The sequence below is a fragment of the Oncorhynchus nerka genome, linkage group LG11 (genome assembly GCF_034236695.1).
Source record: "Oncorhynchus nerka isolate Pitt River linkage group LG11, Oner_Uvic_2.0, whole genome shotgun sequence".
Taxonomy (NCBI): domain Eukaryota; kingdom Metazoa; phylum Chordata; class Actinopteri; order Salmoniformes; family Salmonidae; genus Oncorhynchus; species Oncorhynchus nerka.
Window position 1 is genome coordinate 19,573,991 of NC_088406.1, and position 19,612 is coordinate 19,593,602.

The 19,612-nt window shown below is 48.9% G+C and overlaps 1 protein-coding gene across 6 annotated transcripts in view; it reads left to right on the forward strand.

The window, feature by feature from the left end:
- Positions 1 to 19,612, forward strand: part of LOC115124142 (stromal interaction molecule 1) — a 54,035-nt gene that overhangs the window by 24,033 nt on the left and 10,390 nt on the right. For all 6 annotated transcript variants that reach the window (XM_065024282.1, XM_065024283.1, XM_065024284.1 and 3 more), the window contains 4 exons: positions 7,392 to 7,569; positions 9,752 to 9,919; positions 11,671 to 11,771; positions 11,890 to 12,122. In XM_065024282.1, the coding sequence (XP_064880354.1) occupies positions 7,392 to 7,569; positions 9,752 to 9,919; positions 11,671 to 11,771; positions 11,890 to 12,122 (680 nt within the window). The remainder of the gene's footprint in view (positions 1 to 7,391; positions 7,570 to 9,751; positions 9,920 to 11,670; positions 11,772 to 11,889; positions 12,123 to 19,612) is intronic.

Sequence of the window (19,612 nt, forward strand, 5' to 3'; positions counted from 1 at the left end):
TGGCGCCCAAAAATACAGATTTCCTGATTGTTATGAAAACTTGAAATCTGCCCTAATTAATCAGTCGACCTCTAGTGTGTGTTGTTTTTGTCAGAGGCATTGCAATTTCTCATGCGTACTAGTGCATGCAGTTTTTGTATTGTTGCTGTTTTGTAGTTTGTTACCTTGGGGTTATGGACTTTCGTCTACAGTTATACCACAGCAAACCAAAGCATTGACATTGAGATGCCTGGTACCCTCCTGTTAAACACTTGTTACTGTAACAGTGAATGGGAGCATACAGACTGACTGAGTGGGTGGACAGGCCAACATGTCTCCTATGTGAGCCCTGTAATGGAAGCAGGGGAAGGAAGAGAACATGCAAGACGGGGTGACTCAGTGTGACTGGGTCGACAGGCTGGCAATGTCTCCTGTGCTCTCCCGGGGAACTGGGGAGAGGGGTCATCTCCTCTGTCTTTAGCCGTTCCTGCTGCCAGCTGCTGTCTGGCCAGACCTTCAAGGGAGATGGCTGGTGTGTGTGTGTGTGTGCGTGTGTCTGCGCGTGTGTGTGTGGTGTCGCGTGTGTGTGTGTGTGTGCGCCTGGCCACGAGCCTCAGTGTGTGTGTGTGTGTGTGTCTGCGCGTTTTAACTGCTGTTGTCTGCGCGTGATGTGTTAGGGAGGGTGCTGGTGTGGCTGTGTGTGTGTGTGTGTGTGTGTGTGTGTCTGCGCGTGTGTGTGTGTGTGTCTGCGCGTGTGTGTGTGTGTGTGTCTGCGCTGGTGTGTGTGTCTGCGCTGGTGTGTGTGTCTGCGCTGGTGTGTGTGTCTGCGCTGGTGTGTGTGTGTCTGCGCTGGTGTGTGTGTGTGTGTGTGTGTGTGTCTGCGCTGGTGTGTGGTGTGTGTGTGTCTGCGCTGGTGTGTGTGTGTCTGCGCTGGTGTGTGTGTGTCTGCGCTGGTGTGTGTGTCTGCGCTGGTGTGTGTGTGTGTGTGTCTGCGCTGGTGTGTGTGTCTGCGCTGGTGTGTGTGTGTGTCTGCGCTGGTGTGTGTGTGTGTGTCTGCGCTGGTGTGTGTGTCTGCGCTGGTGTGTGTGTGTCTGTGCTGGTGTGTGTGTGTCTGCGCTGGTGTGTGTGTGTGTGTCTGCGCTGGTGTGTGTGTGTCTGCGCTGTGGTGTGTGTGTCTGCGCTGGTGTGTGTGTCTGCGCTGGTGTGTGTGTCTGCGCTGTGTGTGTGTGTGTGTGTGTCTGCGCTGGTGTGTGTGTGTGTGTGTCTGCGCTGGTGTGTGTGTCTGCGCTGGTGTGTGTGTCTGCGCTGGTGTGTGTGTGTCTGCGCTGTGTGTGTGTGTCTGCGCTGGTGTGTGTGTGTGTGTGTGTGTCTGCGCTGGTGTGTGTGTGTGTGTGTGTGTGTGTGTCTGCGCTGGTGTGTCTGCGCTGGTGTGTGTGTGTGCGCTGTGTGTGTGTGTCTGCGCTGGTGTGTGTGTGTGCTGGTGTGTGTGTGTGTGTGTGTCTGCGCTGGTGTGTGTGTGTCTGCGCTGGTGTGTGTGTCTGCGCTGGTGTGTGTGTGTGTGTGTGTCTGCGCTGGTGTGTGTGTGTGTGTCTGCGCTGGTGTGTGTGTGTGTGTCTGCGCTGGTGTGTGTGTCTGCGCTGGTGTGTGTGTGTGTGTCTGCGCTGGTGTGTGTGTGTGTGTCTGCGCTGGTGTGTGTGTCTGCGCTGGTGTGTGTGTCTGCGCTGGTGTGTGTGTGTGTGTGTGTGTGTGTCTGCACTGGTGTGTGTGTGTGTGTGTGTGTGTCTGCGCGTGTGTGTGTGTGTCTGCGCTGGTGTGTGTGTGTGTGTGTGTGTGTGTGTCTGCGCTGGTGTGTGTGTGCGCTGTGTGTGTGTGTCTGCGCTGGTGTGTGTGTGTGTGTGTGTGTGTCTGCGCTGGTGTGTGTGTGTGTGTGTCTGCGCTGGTGTGTGTGTGTCTGCGCTGGTGTGTGTGTCTGCGCTGGTGTGTGTGTGTGTGTCTGCGCTGGTGTGTGTGTGGGTGTCTGCGCTGAAGTGTGTGCTCACTTGTCAGGACACTGTTGTTCAGAGGAGCTTGCCAACAACACAGCTAACACAATCACTTCACACTTAAGCTGGAAAGACTGCAAACTAGCTGCACCCCATTTCATTTGACCTTTTTTCAATTGACATTTCGTTGTATACAGTGAATACGGTTTATCAAGTGCGCATTCAGAAAGTATTCAGACCCCTTCAACTTTTCTAAATTTTATGTTACAGCCTTATTCTAAAATGGATTAAGTAAATGTATTCTCTCATGAATCTACACACAAACCCCATAATGCCAAAGCGAAACAGGTTTTTATACATTTTTGCTGTGGAGATGGGAGAACCTTCCAGTTGGACATCCATCCCTGCAGCACTCCACCAATCAGGCCTTTATGGTAGAGTTTCCAGACAGAAGCACTCCTCGGTAAAAGGCACATGACAGCCTGCTTGGAGTTTTCTAAAAGGCACTTAAAAGATTCTCAGACTGATAAACAAGATTCTCTGTTCTGATGAAACCAAGATTGAACTTTTTGGCCTGAATGCCAAGTGTCACGTCTGGAGGAAACCAGACACAACCATCACCTGGCCAATACCACCCCTACGGTGAAGCGTGGTGGCGGCATCATGCTGTGGGGGATGTTTTTCAGGGACTGGGAGACTAGTCAGGAGCGTAAGAAAGTTTAATGGAGCAAAGTACAGAGATGCTTGATGAAAACCTGCTCAGGCCCTCAGACTGGGGTGAAGGTTCATCTTCCAACAGGACAGTGCAGGAGTGGCTTCGGGACAAGTCTCAATGTCCGTGAGTGGCCCAGCCAGAGCCTGAACCTGATCGAACATCTCTGGAGAGACCTGAAAATAGCTGTGCAGCGACGCTCCCCATCCAACCTGACAGAGCTTGAGAGGATCTGCAGAGAAGAATGGAAGAAACTCCTCAAATACAGGCTGTCATGTGACTCTCCGAATGCAGTGTATCCATAATAATGATGCCAGCTGATCCATAATTTCGACAGGCAGCGTTTCCTAGCCAGTCTCTCGTCCCCACTCCAGAAACGTTCATTACTATGGGACAGTCTCGTCCCCACTCCAGAAACGTTCATTACTATGGGACAGTCTCGTCCCCACTCCAGAAACGTTCATTACTATGGGACAGTCTCGTCCCCGCTCCAGAAACGTTCATTACTATGGGACAGTCTCGTCCCCGCTCCAGAAACGTTCATTACTATGGGACAGTCTCGTCCCCGCTCCAGAAACGTTCATTACTATGGGACAGTCTCGTCCCCGCTCCAGAAACGTTCATTACTATGGGCCAGTCTCGTCCCCGCTCCAGAAACGTTCATTACTATGGGCCAGTCTCGTCCCCGCTCTAGAAACGTTCATTACTATGGGCAAGTCTCGTCCCCGCTCCAGAAACGTTCATTACTATGGGACAGTCTCGTCCCGCTCCAGAAACGTTCATTACTATGGGCCAGTCTCGTCCCCGCTCCGCGTTCCAGAAACGTCCCGCTCCAGAAACGTTCATTACTATGGGCCAGTCTCGTCCCCGCTCCAGAAACGTTCATTACTATGGGCCAGTCTCGTCCCCGCTCCAGAAACGTTCATTACTATGGGACAGTCTCGTCCCCGCTCCAGAAACGTTCATTACTATGGGACAGTCTCGTCCCCGCTCCAGAAACGTTCATTACTGTGGGACAGTCTCGTCCCCGCTCCAGAAACGTTCATTACTGTGGGACAGTCTCGTCCCCGCTCCAGAAACGTTCATTGCTGTGGGACAGTCTCATCCCCGCTCCAGAAACGTTCATTGCTATGGGACAGTCTCGTCCCCACTCCAGAAATGTTCATTACTATGGGACAGTCTCGTCCCCGCTCCAGAAACGTTCATTACTATGGGACAGTCTCGTCCCCACTCCAGAAACGTTCATTACTATGGGACATTACTATGGGACAGTCTCGTCCCCACTCCAGAAACGTTCATTACTATGGGACATTACTATGGGACAGTCTCGTCCCCGCTCCAGAAACGTTCATTACTATGGGACATTACTATGGGACAGCTGGAGATCAAATTTGAATATTACAACAATGTTGCAAATGCCGGAGAGGTGCCCGCTCCTCCGCTCTCTCCACTGGCTTCCAGTTGAAGCTCGCATCCGCTACAAGACCATGGTGCTTGCCTACGGAGCTGTGAGGGGAACGGCACCTCAGTACCTCCAGGCTCTGATCAGGCCCTACACCCAAACAAGGGCACTGCGTTCATCCACCTCTGGCCTGCTCGCCTCCCTACCACTGAGGAAGTACAGTTCCCGCTCAGCCCAGTCAAAACTGTTCGCTGCTCTGGCCCCCCAATGGTGGAACAAACTCCCTCACGACGCCAGGACAGCGGAGTCAATCACCACCTTCCGGAGACACCTGAAACCCCACCTCTTTAAGGAATACCTAGGATAGGATAAAGTAATCCTTCTCACCCCCCCCCCCCTCCCCCCCTTAAAAGACCTAGATGCACTATTGTAAAGTGGCTGTTCCACTGGATGTCATAAGGTGAAAGCACCAATTTGTAAGTCGCTCTGGATAAGAGCGTCTGCTAAATGACTTAAATGTAAATGTAATGTAAATCTCTGCTGTTGTAAAAGAAATGTTAGTCTAAAAGAAATGTGAGATGATGTCTAGATGCATTTTAAAGTGGACATCAAGTGTATAAGTTGCCTTGCTGGGCTGATGAGACAGTGGATCGTACAGTCAGATGGAACAGAGTAAATAGGCATTTTAACATCATAGATTTAGCTTGCGGTAACTTGTGGAATAGACACTGGATGGAATGTGGTTTTAACCAATCAGCATTCAGGATTAGACCCACCTGTTGTATAAACAGATATATATATATATCTCCACATTCTGCTGCTGCTGCTCATTTTCCAGTTGCTCATAAATGACATTGATTTAAAACTAGTCTCACTCGTAGGAATGCTATTCATGCAAATCTATATCAGCCCAGTTACAGCCTGGAGGTACTGAGCCGGTCCTGCATATAGGCTTTGATGATGATCTCTTGTACAGTACGTAAGTCCTTTGTTGGACCCTGCAGTGCAGTGGGGCTGAGTGTCTGCATGGGTCTTCTCTCAGTGGAGTGCCTGCCTGCTCTGCCGTTGTTGCTGCTGGAGCTGTGGCTAGTGAATGGTAGAGGTCAGGGTTGAGAACATTAGTGGGAGGGCCCACTGCCCACATTTTCCATCCTCAGACCCCAGGATCACCTTTCACTGTTGCCTAGCTACCCATCATTCCGGCCAACAGATGTTTCTTCTCCATGATCAGTCTGGATTTGCCTGCCTCCCTCCCCTCCCTCCCTGACAATTTCTAGAATGTGCAACACATTCTGACCATTCTGATTGGTCCCAGAAACGAATGGGTTGGGCCAGAGCCAATCTACATGATCATGTTGTCAACTTTGATACACTTGTTAGATTTGTTAGGCTACGCTGATGAATTTTTGCATAACACTCCCCTCATTTTGAAATGAAGTCACACAAACAACATGTAGGATGTCAGATTCAGACAATGTATGAAATACAGCAGCATAATTCCATTCGGGGTGATTCGTCAGGCTACTGTTGACTGCAGCTCTGCCACCTCTACCTCTGGTGGGAGGAGGCTGCTCTCTGGTGGTGTAAAACAGCCTTCTCTCAACCCACACCCAGTAAAACCTGTTATCACTCTTACTGATGGTTTTTGTAACGTGTGCGGATACTCCATGGATTCAGGTTAGTTTATATCAATTCAATTTCTGTTGGGCTGGTGCAGCCGCATACTTCACTGCTGGGCTGGTGCAGCCGCATACTTCACTGCTGGGCTGGTGCAGCCGCATACTTAACTGCTGGGCTGGTGCAGCCGCATACTTCACTGCTGGGCTGGTGCAGCCGCATACTTAACTGCTGGGCTGGTGCAGCCGCATACTTAACTGCTGGTGCAGCCGCATACTTCACTGCTGGGCTGGTGCAGCCGCATACTTCACTGCTGGGCTGGTGCAGCCGCATACTTAACTGCCGGGCTGGTGCAGCCGCATACTTAACTGCCGGGCTGGTGCAGCCGCATACTTCACTGCCGCGATACTTCACTGCCGGGCTGGTGCAGGCATACTTCACTGCGGGCTGGTGCAGCCGCATACTTCACTGCCGGGCTGGTGCAGCCGCATACTTCACTGCCGGGCTGGTGCAGCCGCATACTTCACTGCCGGGCTGGTGCAGCCGCATACTTCACTGCCGGGCTGGTGCAGCCGCATACTTCACTGCCGGGCTGGTGCAGCCGCATACTTCACTGCCGGGCTGGTGCAGCCGCCGGGCTTCACGCATACTTCACCGGGCTTGTGCAGCCGCATACTTCACTGCCGGGCTGGTGCAGCCGCATACTTCACTGCCGGGCTGGTGCAGGCATACTTCACTGCCGGGCTGGTGCAGCCGCATACTTCACTGCCGGGCTGGTGCAGCCGCATACTTCACTGCCGGGCTGGTGCAGCCGCATACTTCACTGCCGGGCTGGTGCAGCCGCATACTTCACTGCCGGGCTGGTGCAGCCGCATACTTCACTGCCGGGCTGGTGCAGCCGCATACTTCACTGCCGGGCTGGTGCAGCCGCATACTTCACTGCCGGGCTGGTGCAGCCGCATACTTCACTGCCGGGCTGGTGCAGCCGCATACTTCACTGCCGGGCTGGTGCAGCCGCATACTTCACTGCCGGGCTGGTGCAGCCGCATACTTCACTGCTAGGCTGGTGTAAAGCCTCATGGCATTGTCTACAGAGTGAGTAGACTCTCTCTCTTGACTGCGTGATCTGTGATCTCCGTTGCTTTAGTTCCACTGAATAATGCATTTAAGTTATTTTGTAGTTTTTCATGAATGACTGTTCAGTTGTGTGTGTGTGTGAAATGTCAAGGAAGCGTGGAAATTTCTGTGATAGGCTTACAATCCGTGAACTACAAACTAGTGCTGTTTGATGTAGTTACAAAGCAACAGGCTGCTGGAGGCGACAGTGTACTTCCACTACTGTAGCTAGCTCTTGAAACTGGACCCTGCCTGGAAAACAAACCATGTCTTTGTCTGCCTGGGGAATCTCAACTACATTTAGCATATAAATCAGAGGACGACAGAGACTCCTAGCGCTCCAGTGATGGATACCTGGCTTCCTTGGACTCTATAGTGGTCAGTCTTTATAGCCAGGAGCATCGAGGTCCGAGATACAGGCACTTCTATTGTTTGCCCCTGTCATTGCTGAGTCACTGATTACTAGCACCTGTAACAAGACCCTAGAATTCTTCCTGGTCCGGCGATATGATCAGGAAAAGAACAGATTACATCTCATGCTTTTCCTTGTCTGATTATTTCTCTCTCTCTCTCCCTCCCCCAGGCTGCAGATAGCCCAGGAGGAGCACCGTACGGTGGAGGTGGAGAAGGTGAACCTGGAACAGAAGCTGAGGGATGAGATTAACTGTGCCAAGCAGGAGGCCCAGCGGCTCAAGGAGCTCCGCGAGGGCACAGAGAACGAGCTGAGTCGGCAGAAATATGCAGAGGAGGAGCTGGACCAGGTACTGGACTGTGCCACTTTGGAGAGGGACGGGTGGAGAACCAATGCAGGTGGATGAGGGGGAATTAGTCTAGTGTGATACTTTTTGAGAGACGAGGTGTGGTTGAGGCCAGTAACAGAAACCTGTAGAGTAAAGCCCGAGAGGAGTGACACTCCAACTGACTGAACCCTGTTAACCAGTCTATATTCTAGGGAACCAGCTATATATTTAGATGGGTTAGGTGCCGAATGCGATCAGTAGGCATAACTCCCACTCAGCTCAGGAAAGGAAGCAGGGGTCGGCCCACACAAGGCAGGTGAGCAGAGGGCTCATGTTGTGTACTCTCATCAATCTGCTACTATCACTATGGTCTCCTGAGAACACTGTAGTCTGCTGGAGGAAGCAATAGTCACTCCTTTATCTGATTTCAGTTCTCAAAATATGACTAGAGAAAGGGCCTGAGATAGCTCCCTCTTTTTAGTCTTTTTTTTTAGCATGCATGCCTAGGAAAGGATTTATTTTATTTGGCCTACTTCCTGCAAAATATTCTTATTCTGTTTTCACACATAATCAGCCAGAGAATATTTTGAATCGAACTCTGAATGCTTTCATATGACATAACAATTAGATTCACAGCTCCTGACTGCAGGTCCCATTGCACCATACCCTAAACCATGGCCTAGTTCAGAGGATTTGGAATGCTCGTTTCATCTGGAGGGTTTCTCTGGAGGTTGGTTCTCTTGTTGTCTTGTCCCAGTGGAGGTCAAACCAGGTCAGCCCTTGTGCCTGCCTGATCAGACAGGCCCTGATCATGCCTTGCAGGCCCTCTGCTCCCCTGGCTGGCCCAGTGCTGCTCCATTAACCTCTTCCCTCTACTCGGGACGCTTGCAACCCAACTAGAGCTCTGGAAATGCAAATGTGCTACGCTAAATGCTAATAGTATTAGTTAAAACTCAAACGTTCATTAAAATACACATGCAGGGTATCGAATTAAAGCTACACTCGTTGTGAATCCAGGCAACAAGTCAGATTTTTAAAATGCTTTTCGGCGACAGCATGAGAAGCTATTATCTGATAGCATGCACCAATACACTACAACACAAAAGCACAGCAGGGGACGTAAACAAAATAATTAGCATTTCGGCGTTACACAAACCGCACAATAAAATAGAAAACAGTCATTACCTTTCACCATCTTCTTTGTTGGCACTCCTAGATGTCCCATAAACACTATTGGGTCTTTATTTCGATTAAATCGGGCCATATAAAGCCAAGATATCGTTATATGTAGACTGTGTGATAAACGAAAAAAACAACGTAACGTCATTTTTTAAAATTCAAAAAGTAGACGATAAACTTTCACAAAACACTTCGAAATACGTTTGTAATGCTACTTTAGGTATTAGTAAACGTTAATAAGCGATAAAAATCATCAGGAGGCGATGTAAAAATCATTAGCTGTCGTCTTGGAAAAAATTTCACGAGAGAGCTCTTCCAAATGATCTGGGCGGAGACTGGAGGTAAGTGGTTCCCCTGATTCGGTTCAACCAAGAATCAAAGATGATTCAATTCACAAGACTCTAGACAACATGGGGATGCTGTGGGAGTTGAATCCTCGGTCTTATCTAATTCGGCTCACTGTGAACAATTACTGGAAGTGGCGCAAGGATATTTATTTCCATTTTCTGTGATCAGGTTTTCCTGCGCTTTCCGATGTAACGCACGTTATGTTATAGCCACAGTCGTGATTTAACCAGTTTTAAAAATGTCCGAGTGTTTTCTATCCACACATTCTAACCATATGAACGTACTATATTCCTGGCATGAGTAGCAGGGCGCTGAAATTTGCGCGATTTTTAACAAAATGTTCAAAAAAGTAGAGGGTAGGAGCAACTAGTTTTAAGGCTTGGCAGTGATTGAGTCTAAGGGCGGCTGGGTGGCTCTGGGCTCATTTGCACAGCTCTTAATGAGGCTTTCAGGAGACAATGAGCGCTAGCATTCACGAGCCAATGAGATCACGTTTCCCTCTCCCATCTCCACACCAGAGAGACTTGTCACAGTGTTGGAATGACACATTTGTCCTGAATACTCAACCTGTGTGTTGGACCTTAAAGTGTGGACTTTGGTGTGTTCCTTTCGCTGCCGTATTGAGTCAATAAGAAGTTATGTGCTGTATGTTGACTTTGTATGTGTGTGTGTGCAGGTGCGCATGGCCCTCAAGAAGGCAGAGAAGGAGCTGGAGTCTCGCTGCAGCTGGTCCCCACCAGAGTCCCTCCAGAAGTGGCTGCAGCTCACCCATGAGGTGGAGGTGCAGTACTACAATATCAAGAAGCAGAACGCTGAGAAGCAGCTACTGGTGGCAAAAGAAGGGGTGAGATGCCACAGGACTGTGTATACCGCCCGAGGGCTAGATGCAGTGCATTCGAAAAGTATTCAGACCCCTTGACTTTTTCCACATTTTGTTACGTTACAGCTTTATTCTAAAATAGATTAAAATGTTTTTCCCCCCTCATCAATCTAAACACAATACCCCATAATGGCAAAGCAGGAACAGGTTTTTATACATTTTTGCAAATGTATTAAATTAAAATAAATTAAATATCACATGTACATAAATATTCAGACCCTTTACTCATTACTTTGAAGCACCATTGGTAGGGATTTACAGCCTTGAGTCTTGGGTATGACGCTACAAGCTTGGCACACCTGTATTTAGGGAGTTTCTTCCATTCTTCTCTGCAGATCTATGAGGTTGGATGAGGAGCGTCGCTGCACAGCTATTTTCAGTTATCTCCAGAGATGTTCAAGTTTGGGCTCTAGCTGGGCCACTCAAGGACAATTCAGAATCTTGTCCCGAAGCCACTCCTGTGTTGTCTTGGTTGTGTGCTTAGGGTCGTTGTCCTATTGGAAGGTGAACCTTTTCCCCAGTCTGAGGTCCTGAGTGCTCTGGAGCAGGTTTTCATCAAGGCTCTCTCTGTACTTTGCTCCGTTCATCTTTCCCTTGATCCTAACTTGTCTCCCAGTCCCTGCCGCTGAAAAACATCCCCACAGCATGATGCTGCCACAATGCTTCACCGTAGGGATGGTGCCAAGTTTCCTCCAGATGTGACGCTTGGCATTCAGGCCAAAGAGTTCAATCCTGGGGTTCATCAGAAAAAGATAATCTTGTTTCTCATGGTCTGAGTCCTTTAGGTGCTTTTTGTGAAACGGGCTGTCATTTGCCTTTTTTTACTGAGGAGTGGCTTCTGTCTGGCCACTCTACCATAAAGGCCTGATTGGTGGAGTGTGCTGCAGAGATTGTTGTCCTTCTGGAAGTCTCTCCCATCTCCACAGAGGAACTCTAGAGCTCTGTCAGAGTGACCATCGGGTTCTTGGTCACCTCCCTGACCAAGGCCCTTCTCCCCCGATTGCTTAGTTTGTCCAGGTGGCCAGCTCTAGGAACAGTCTTGGTGGTTCCAAACTTCTTCCATTTAAGAATGATGGAGGCCACTGTGATCTTGGGGACCTTCAATGCTGCAGAAATGTTTTTGTACCCTTCCCCAGATCTGTGCTTCGACACAATCTTGTCTCGGAGCTCTGCGGACATTTCGTTCTACCTCATGGCTTGGTTTTTGCTCTGACATGCGGGACCTTTTTATAGACTGGTGTGTGTGCTTTTCCAAATCATGTCCAATCATTTTAATTTACCACTGGTGGACCCCAATCAAGTCGTAGAAACATCTCAAGGATGATCAATGGAAACAGGATGCACCTGAGCTCAATTTCAAGTCTCATAGCAAAGGGTCTAAATACTTGTGTAAAAAATAAGGTATTTTTGTTTATATTTAATAATTTTCCAACATTTTCTAAAAACCTGTTCTCTTTCTCATTATGGGGTATTGTGTGTAGCTTGAGGGGGAAAAACATATTTAATCCATTTAGAATACGGTTGTAACAATGTGGAAAAGGGGAAGGGGCTTGAATACTTCCCGAATGCACTGTATACAGTATGGGGACTAGATATACTGTATGAGTAGGGCCAGGAGATTTCTCTGGCAATGTGAGCAGGAGAAACTCTGGACCCTTAGTGTGACAGAGTTGACAGAACCTGGGAGTAATGTTTCATCGTGTTTGTGACTGCAGGCAGAGAAGATCAAGAAGAAGAGAAATACCATCTTTGGGACCTTCCATGTGGCACACAGCTCCTGTCTGGACAATGTGGATCACCAAATTCTGACAGCCAAGTGAGTTTAATTACAGAGAGTATTTTGGGATTTGTCTAAAGCCAATATCTCCTATATCTATGTTCACATTGTGATATGTGCTTGTATTCCTCTGCCCCCTCCTCTCCTCCGGATCCAGACAAGCCCTGGGTGAGGTGACTGCTGCTCTGAGGGAGAGGCTACACCGCTGGCAGCAGATTGAGATTCTGACTGGGTTCACCATCGTCAATAACCCTGGGCTCTCCTCCCTGGCCTCCACCCTGAACCTTGACCCCAGCCTCGTGGGTGGCCGGGCCACACCCCAGCACTTCATTATGTCTGATGACATGGACGACATGGACGAGGACATCATATCGCCCGGTACTCTGCAATGTAAGGGCTGGTCCGACTCCCTCGGCCCCACTGTGGGACTCTGTAGCAAAAGACCTCCTAAATACACCAAGGGCCTTCTGGGGAAATCCAAAAGTCAACCCTCATATGAAAATTAGCATACAGACACAAAATATTATCATTATAAATAATATTGTCATTATCTCAATTTATTAAAATGAGCAGCCCGGTTTGTGAAGGGATTCGGAGTGTTTGTCTGGGTTGTTTTGTCTGTGATTGAGTGTCCCACAGTGAGAGTCCCACAGTGGACCCCAGGAAGCGTAGCTGCTGCTTTCGCAACCGCTCATGGGGATCCTAATAAAATACCCCAAAACGTGTTCTGTGTTTGCAAATCTGTAATGTATGAATTGTAATTTCAAATTTTTTTAGACATATTTTCAGTTGGTTGGGGTGTTTTTCTATTCTCTCATTTTGGAAATGATTTATGGGAATTTCACTTCTGGGATGGCGTGTAAGACGAGAACAAGGTGGCCAATGTTGATATCCATTGCAGTGGAAATTGAACCTCTGAAGAAATACATACTTCATGACACCAAATCTTTGTGCTGATCTATTTTTAGCAGTTGTCTCCTAGTCTGACCAATGGAATGTGCTGTTTGGACAAGGCTGAAATGAAGGACTGAACATGAAGTAATAGTAAGCAATATGAAAGGTCATTGTCCTCATAAGCTTCATAAGGTTTAGCTTTGATCTAGACCTATTTGAGTAAGAGGAAGCCAGTGGTGCATGCACTCAATTGAAAGTCTCTCTTGTTGATCATTTAGTTTTCTCTCCTTACATAGAGCCTTGCTTTCTATTGTCAAGTCATTCCCCTGGGGGTACACATTTATCACCTTGTTTCAGCCACTAAGAAATGACATACTCAGGGTTTCTTCTTTTGAAATGCAGTATTAAAGCTTTTATTAACCAGTTACGATCTCAAAGGGAGTTATGATGCGAACAACGTACTTTAGTTCTTATTTATAGTCCTTGTCTTGGTAACAAATGTATTATATTTAATGGAACATGTTTATTGACTTAACAGGTCAACATTGTGTTCTATGGTATCCTGGTAACCAGCTCTACTGAGAAGTAACTGGGTTTTGATTATAGCAGACCTAGAGAGAAGGGCTGATACTAACTGCAGCGGTAAGCTGAGCTCTAGTTCTGCAGTCTCCTTCTAGACCTCTGTCACTGCAGTCCTCTAGTAAGTCTTCAAATCCACATTAATGACGTCCCCTCCTCCCTCACTACCCCTCTCCCTCCAACACTTCTCTTTGGCTGCGGCGGCCGTTCGTGTCTCTGGTCGACCCCCAGACACCAATTGGCTCAAGAACCAGCGAGCAAGTGGTCTGTGGGTTCGGACAGCCAGTCTCTCAGGAAATACTCTGGTTGGCCTGTTGGCTACCCCTCATCCTGACCTCAACCCTCCCTCCCTCTATCTCCTAAAGTCACCCACCCCTGTCAAAACCGCAGAGCACATACTATAACACTATGGGCAAGGTCTGTAGATGGATATAGCTGTAATACTGTCCTGGGACAGGGCCTGTAGATGGATATAGCTGTAATACTGTCCTGGGACAGGGCCTGTAGATGGATATAGCTGTAACACTATGTCCTGGGACAGGGCCTGTAGATGGATATAGATGTAACACTGTCCTGGGACAGGGCCTGTAGATGGATATAGCTGTAACACTGTCCTGGGACAGGGCCTGTAGATGGATATAGCTGTAACACTGTCCTGGGACAGGGCCTGTAGATGGATATAGCTGTAATACTGTCCTGGGACAGGGCCTGTAGATGGATATAGCTGTAATACTGTCCTGGGACAGGGCCTGTAGATGGATATAGCTGTAATACTGTCCTGGGACAGGGCCTGTAGATGGATATAGCTGTAATACTGTCCTGTCCTGGGACAGGGTCTGTAGATGCATATAGCTGTAATACTGTCCTGGGACAGGGCCTGTAGATGGATATAGCTGTAACACTCTGGCCTGGGACAGGGCCTGTAGATGGATATAGCTGTAACACTCTGGCCTGGGACAGGGACTGTAGATGGATATAGCTGTAACACTCTGTCCTGGGACAGGGCCTGTAGATGGATATAGCTGTAATACTGTCCTGGGACAGGGCCTGTAGATGGATATAGCTGTAATACTGTCCTGGGACAGGGCCTGTATGGATGGATACTGTCCTGGGACAGGGCTGTAGATGTATAGCTGTAATACTGTCCTGGGACAGGGCCTGTAGATGGATATAGCTGTAACACTCTGTCCTGGGACAGGGACTGTAGATGGATATAGCTGTAATACTCTGTCCTGGGACAGGGACTGTAGATGGATATAGCTGTAATACTCTGTCCTGGGACAGGGACTGTAGATGGATATAGCTGTAATACTCTGTCCTGGGACAGGGCCTGTAGATGGATATAGCTGTAACACTCTGTCCTGGGACAGGGCCTGTAGATGGATATAGCTGTAACACTCTGGCCTGGGACAGGGCCTGTAGATGGATATAGCTGTAACACTGTCCTGGGACAGGGACTATAGATGGATATAGCTGTAACACTCTGTCCTGGGACAGGGCCTGTAGATGGATATAGCTGTAATACTGTCCTGGGACAGGGCCTGTAGATGGATATAGCTGTAATACTGTCCTGGGACAGGGCCTGTAGATGGATATAGCTGTAACACTCTGTCCTGGGACAGGGACTGTAGATGGATATAGCTGTAACACTCTGTCCTGGGACAGGGACTGTAGATGGATATAGCTGTAATACTCTGTCCTGGGACAGGGCCTGTAGATGGATATAGCTGTAACACTCTGTCCTGGGACAGGGACTGTAGATGGATATAGCTGTAATACTGTCCTGGGACAGGGCTTGTAGATGGATATAGCTGTAATACTCTGTCCTGGGACAGGGCCTGTAGATGGATATAGCTGTAACACTGTCCTGGGACAACTGTAGATGGATATAGCTGTAACACTGTCCTGGGACAGGGTCTGTAGATGGATATAGCTGTAACACTGTCCTGGGACAGGGACTGTAGATGGATATAGCTGTAACACTCTGTCCTGGGACAGGGACTGTAGATGGATATAGCTGTAACACTCTGGCCTGGGACAGGGACTGTAGATGGATATAGCTGTAACACTCTGTCCTGGGACAGGGCCTGTAGATGGCTGTAATACTGTCCTGGGACAGCCTGTAGATGGATATAGCTACTGTCCTGGGACAGGGACTGTAGATGGATATAGCTGTAACACTGTCCTGGGACAGGGACTGTAGATGGATATTAGGGCTTGTAGATGGATACACTCTGTCCTGGGACAGGGACTGTAGATGGATATCTGTAACATTTGCAGACACTCTTATCCAGAGCGACGATATAGCTGTAATACTGTCCCGGGACAGGGACTGTAGATGGATATAGCTGTAACACTCTGGCCTGGGACAGGGCCTGTAGATGGATATAGCTGTAACACTCTGGCCTGGGACAGGGACTGTAGATGGATATAGCTGTAACACTCTGGCCTGGGACAGGGACTGTAGATGGATATAGCTGTAACACTCTGGCCTGGGACAGGGACTGTAGATGGATATAGCTGTAACACTCTGGCCTGGGACAGGGTCTGTAGATGGATATAGCTGTAACACTGTCCTGGGACAGGGCCTGTAGAAGGATATAGCTGTAATACTGTCCTGGGACAGGGCCTGTAGATGGATATAGCTGTAACACTCTGGCCTGGGACAGGTCCTGTAGATGGATATAGCTGTAACACTCTGGCCTGGGACAGGGCCTGTAGATGGATATAGCTGTAACACTTGGGCCTGGGACAGGGCCTGTAGATGGATATAGCTGTAATACTCTGGCCTGGGACAGGGACTGTAGATGGATATAGCTGTAACACTCTGGCCTGGGACAGGGCCTGTAGATGGATATAGCTGTAACACTTGGGCCTGGGACAGGGCCTGTAGATGGATATAGCTGTAATACTGTCCTGGGACAGGGTCTGTAGATGGATATAGCTGTAACACTCTGGCCTGGGACAGGGTCTGTAGATGGATATAGCTGTAACACTGTCCTGGGACAGGGCCTGTAGATGGATATAGCTGTAACACTCTGTCCTGGGACAGGGCCTGTAGATGGATATAGCTGTAACACTGGCCTGGCCTAGATGGACAGGGCCTGTAGATGGATATAGCTGTAACACTGTCCTGGGACAGGGTCTGTAGATGGATATAGCTGTACTGGCCTGGGACAGGGCCTGTAGATGGATATAGCTGTAATACTGCCTGGGACAGGGCCTGTAGATGGATATAGCTGTAACACTGGCCTGGGACAGGGCCTGTAGATGGATATAGCTGTAACACTCTGCCTGGGACAGGGCCTGTAGATGGATATAGCTGTAACACTCTGTCCTGGGACAGGGCCTGTAGATGGATATAGCTGTAACACTGTCCTGGGACAGGGCCTGTAGATGGATATAGCTGTAATACTGTCCTGGGACAGGGCCTGTAGATGGATATAGCTGTAACACTGTCCTGGGACAGGGCCTGTAGATGGATATAGCTGTAATACTGTCCTGGGACAGGGCCTGTAGATGGATATAGCTGTAATACTGTCCTGGGACAGGGCCTGTAGATGGATATAGCTGTAATACTGTCCTGGGACAGGGCCTGTAGATGGATATAGCTGTAACACTCTGGCCTGGGACAGGGCCTGTAGATGGATATAGCTGTAACACTCTGGCCTGGGACAGGGCCTGTAGATGGATATAGCTGTAACACTGTCCTGGGACAGGGCCTGTAGATGGATATAGCTGTAACACTGTCCTGGGACAGGGCCTGTAGATGGATATAGCTGTAACACTGTCCTGGGACAGGGCCTGTAGATGGATATAGCTGTAATACTGTCCTGGGACAGGGCCTGTAGATGGATATAGCTGTAACACTCTGTCCTGGGACAGGGCCTGTAGATGGATATAGCTGTAACACTGTCCTGGGACAGGGCCTGTAGATGGATATAGCTGTAATACTCTGTCCTGGGACAGGGCCTGTAGATGGATATAGCTGTAATACTGTCCTGGGACAGGGCCTGTAGATGGATATAGCTGTAATACTGTCCTGGGACAGGGCCTGTAGATGGATATAGCTGTAATACTGTCCTGGGACAGGGCCTGTAGATGGATATAGCTGTAATACTGTCCTGGGACAGGGCCTGTAGATGGATATAGCTGTAATACTGTCCTGGGACAGGGCCTGTAGATGGATATAGCTGTAATACTGTCCTGGGACAGGGCCTGTAGATGGATATAGCTGTAATACTGTCCTGGGACAGGGTCTGTAGATGCATATAGCTGTAATACTGTCCTGGGACAGGGCCTGTAGATGGATATAGCTGTAACACTCTGGCCTGGGACAGGGCCTGTAGATGGATATAGCTGTAACACTCTGGCCTGGGACAGGGCCTGTAGATGGATATAGCTGTAACACTCTGTCCTGGGACAGGGACTGTAGATGGATATAGCTGTAACACTCTGTCCTGGGACAGGGCCTGTAGATGGATATAGCTGTAATACTGTCCTGGGACAGGGCCTGTAGATGGATATAGCTGTAATACTGTCCTGGGACAGGGCCTGTAGATGGATATAGCTGTAACACTCTGTCCTGGGACAGGGACTGTAGATGGATATAGCTGTAACACTCTGTCCTGGGACAGGGACTGTAGATGGATATAGCTGTAATACTCTGTCCTGGGACAGGGACTGTAGATGGATATAGCTGTAATACTGTCCTGGGACAGGGCCTGTAGATGGATATAGCTGTAATACTCTGTCCTGGGACAGGGCCTGTAGATGGATATAGCTGTAACACTCTGGCCTGGGACAGGGCCTGTAGATGGATATAGCTGTAACACTGTCCTGGGACAGGGACTATAGATGGATATAGCTGTAACACTCTGTCCTGGGACAGGGACTGTAGATGGATATAGCTGTAATACTCTGTCCTGGGACAGGGACTGTAGATGGATATAGCTGTAATACTGTCCTGGGACAGGGCCTATAGATGGATATAGCTGTAACACTCTGTCCTGGGACAGGGCCTGTAGATGGATATAGCTGTAACACTCTGTCCTGGGACAGGGACTGTAGATGGATATAGCTGTAACACTCTGTCCTGGGACAGGGACTGTAGATGGATATAGCTGTAACACTCTGGCCTGGGACAGGGCTTGTAGATGGATATAGCTGTAATACTCTGTCCTGGGACAGGGACTGTAGATGGATATTACATTACATTTACATTTAAGTCATTTAGCAGACACTCTTATCCAGAGCGACTATATAGCTGTAATACTGTCCTGGGACAGGGACTGTAGATGGATATAGCTGTAACACTCTGGCCTGGGACAGGGCCTATAGATGGATATAGCTGTAACACTCTGGCCTGGGACAGGGACTGTAGATGGATATAGCTGTAACACTCTGGCCTGGGACAGGGACTGTAGATGGATATAGCTGTAACACTCTGGCCTGGGACAGGGACTGTAGATGGATATAGCTGTAACACTCTGGCCTGGGACAGGGTCTGTAGATGGATATAGCTGTAACACTCTGGCCTGGGACAGGGCCTGTAGATGGATATAGCTGTAACACTCTGTCCTGGGACATGGCCTGTAGATGGATATAGCTGTAACACTGTCCTGGGACAGGGCCTGTAGAAGGATATAGCTGTAATACTGTCCTGGGACAGGGCCTGTAGATGGATATAGCTGTAACACTCTGGCCTGGGACAGGTCCTGTAGATGGATATAGCTGTAACACTCTGGCCTGGGACAGGGCCTGTAGATGGATATAGCTGTAACACTTGGGCCTGGGACAGGGCCTGTAGATGGATATAGCTGTAATACTCTGGCCTGGGACAGGGACTGTAGATGGATATAGCTGTAACACTCTGTCCTGGGACAGGGCCTGTAGATGGATATAGCTGTAACACTCTGTCCTGGGACAGGGACTGTAGATGGATATAGCTGTAACACTCTGTCCTGGGACAGGGACTGTAGATGGATATAGCTGTAACACTCTGGCCTGGGACAGGGACTGTAGATGGATATAGCTGTAATACTGTCCTGGGACAGGGCTTGTAGATGGATATAGCTGTAATACTCTGTCCTGGGACAGGGACTGTAGATGGATATTACATTACATTTACAGGTTTAAGTCCTGGGACAGGGCCTATCCAGATGGATATAGCTGTAACACTGTCCTGGGACAGGGTCTGTAGATGGATATAGCTGTAATACTGTCCTGGGACAGGGTCTGTAGATGGATATAGCTGTAACACTGTCCTGGGACAGGGTCTGTAGATGGATATAGCTGTAAACACTGTCCTGGGACAGGGACTGTAGATGGATATAGCTGTAACACTCTGTCCTGGGACAGGGACTGTAGATGGATATAGCTGTAACACTATGTCCTGGGACAGGGCC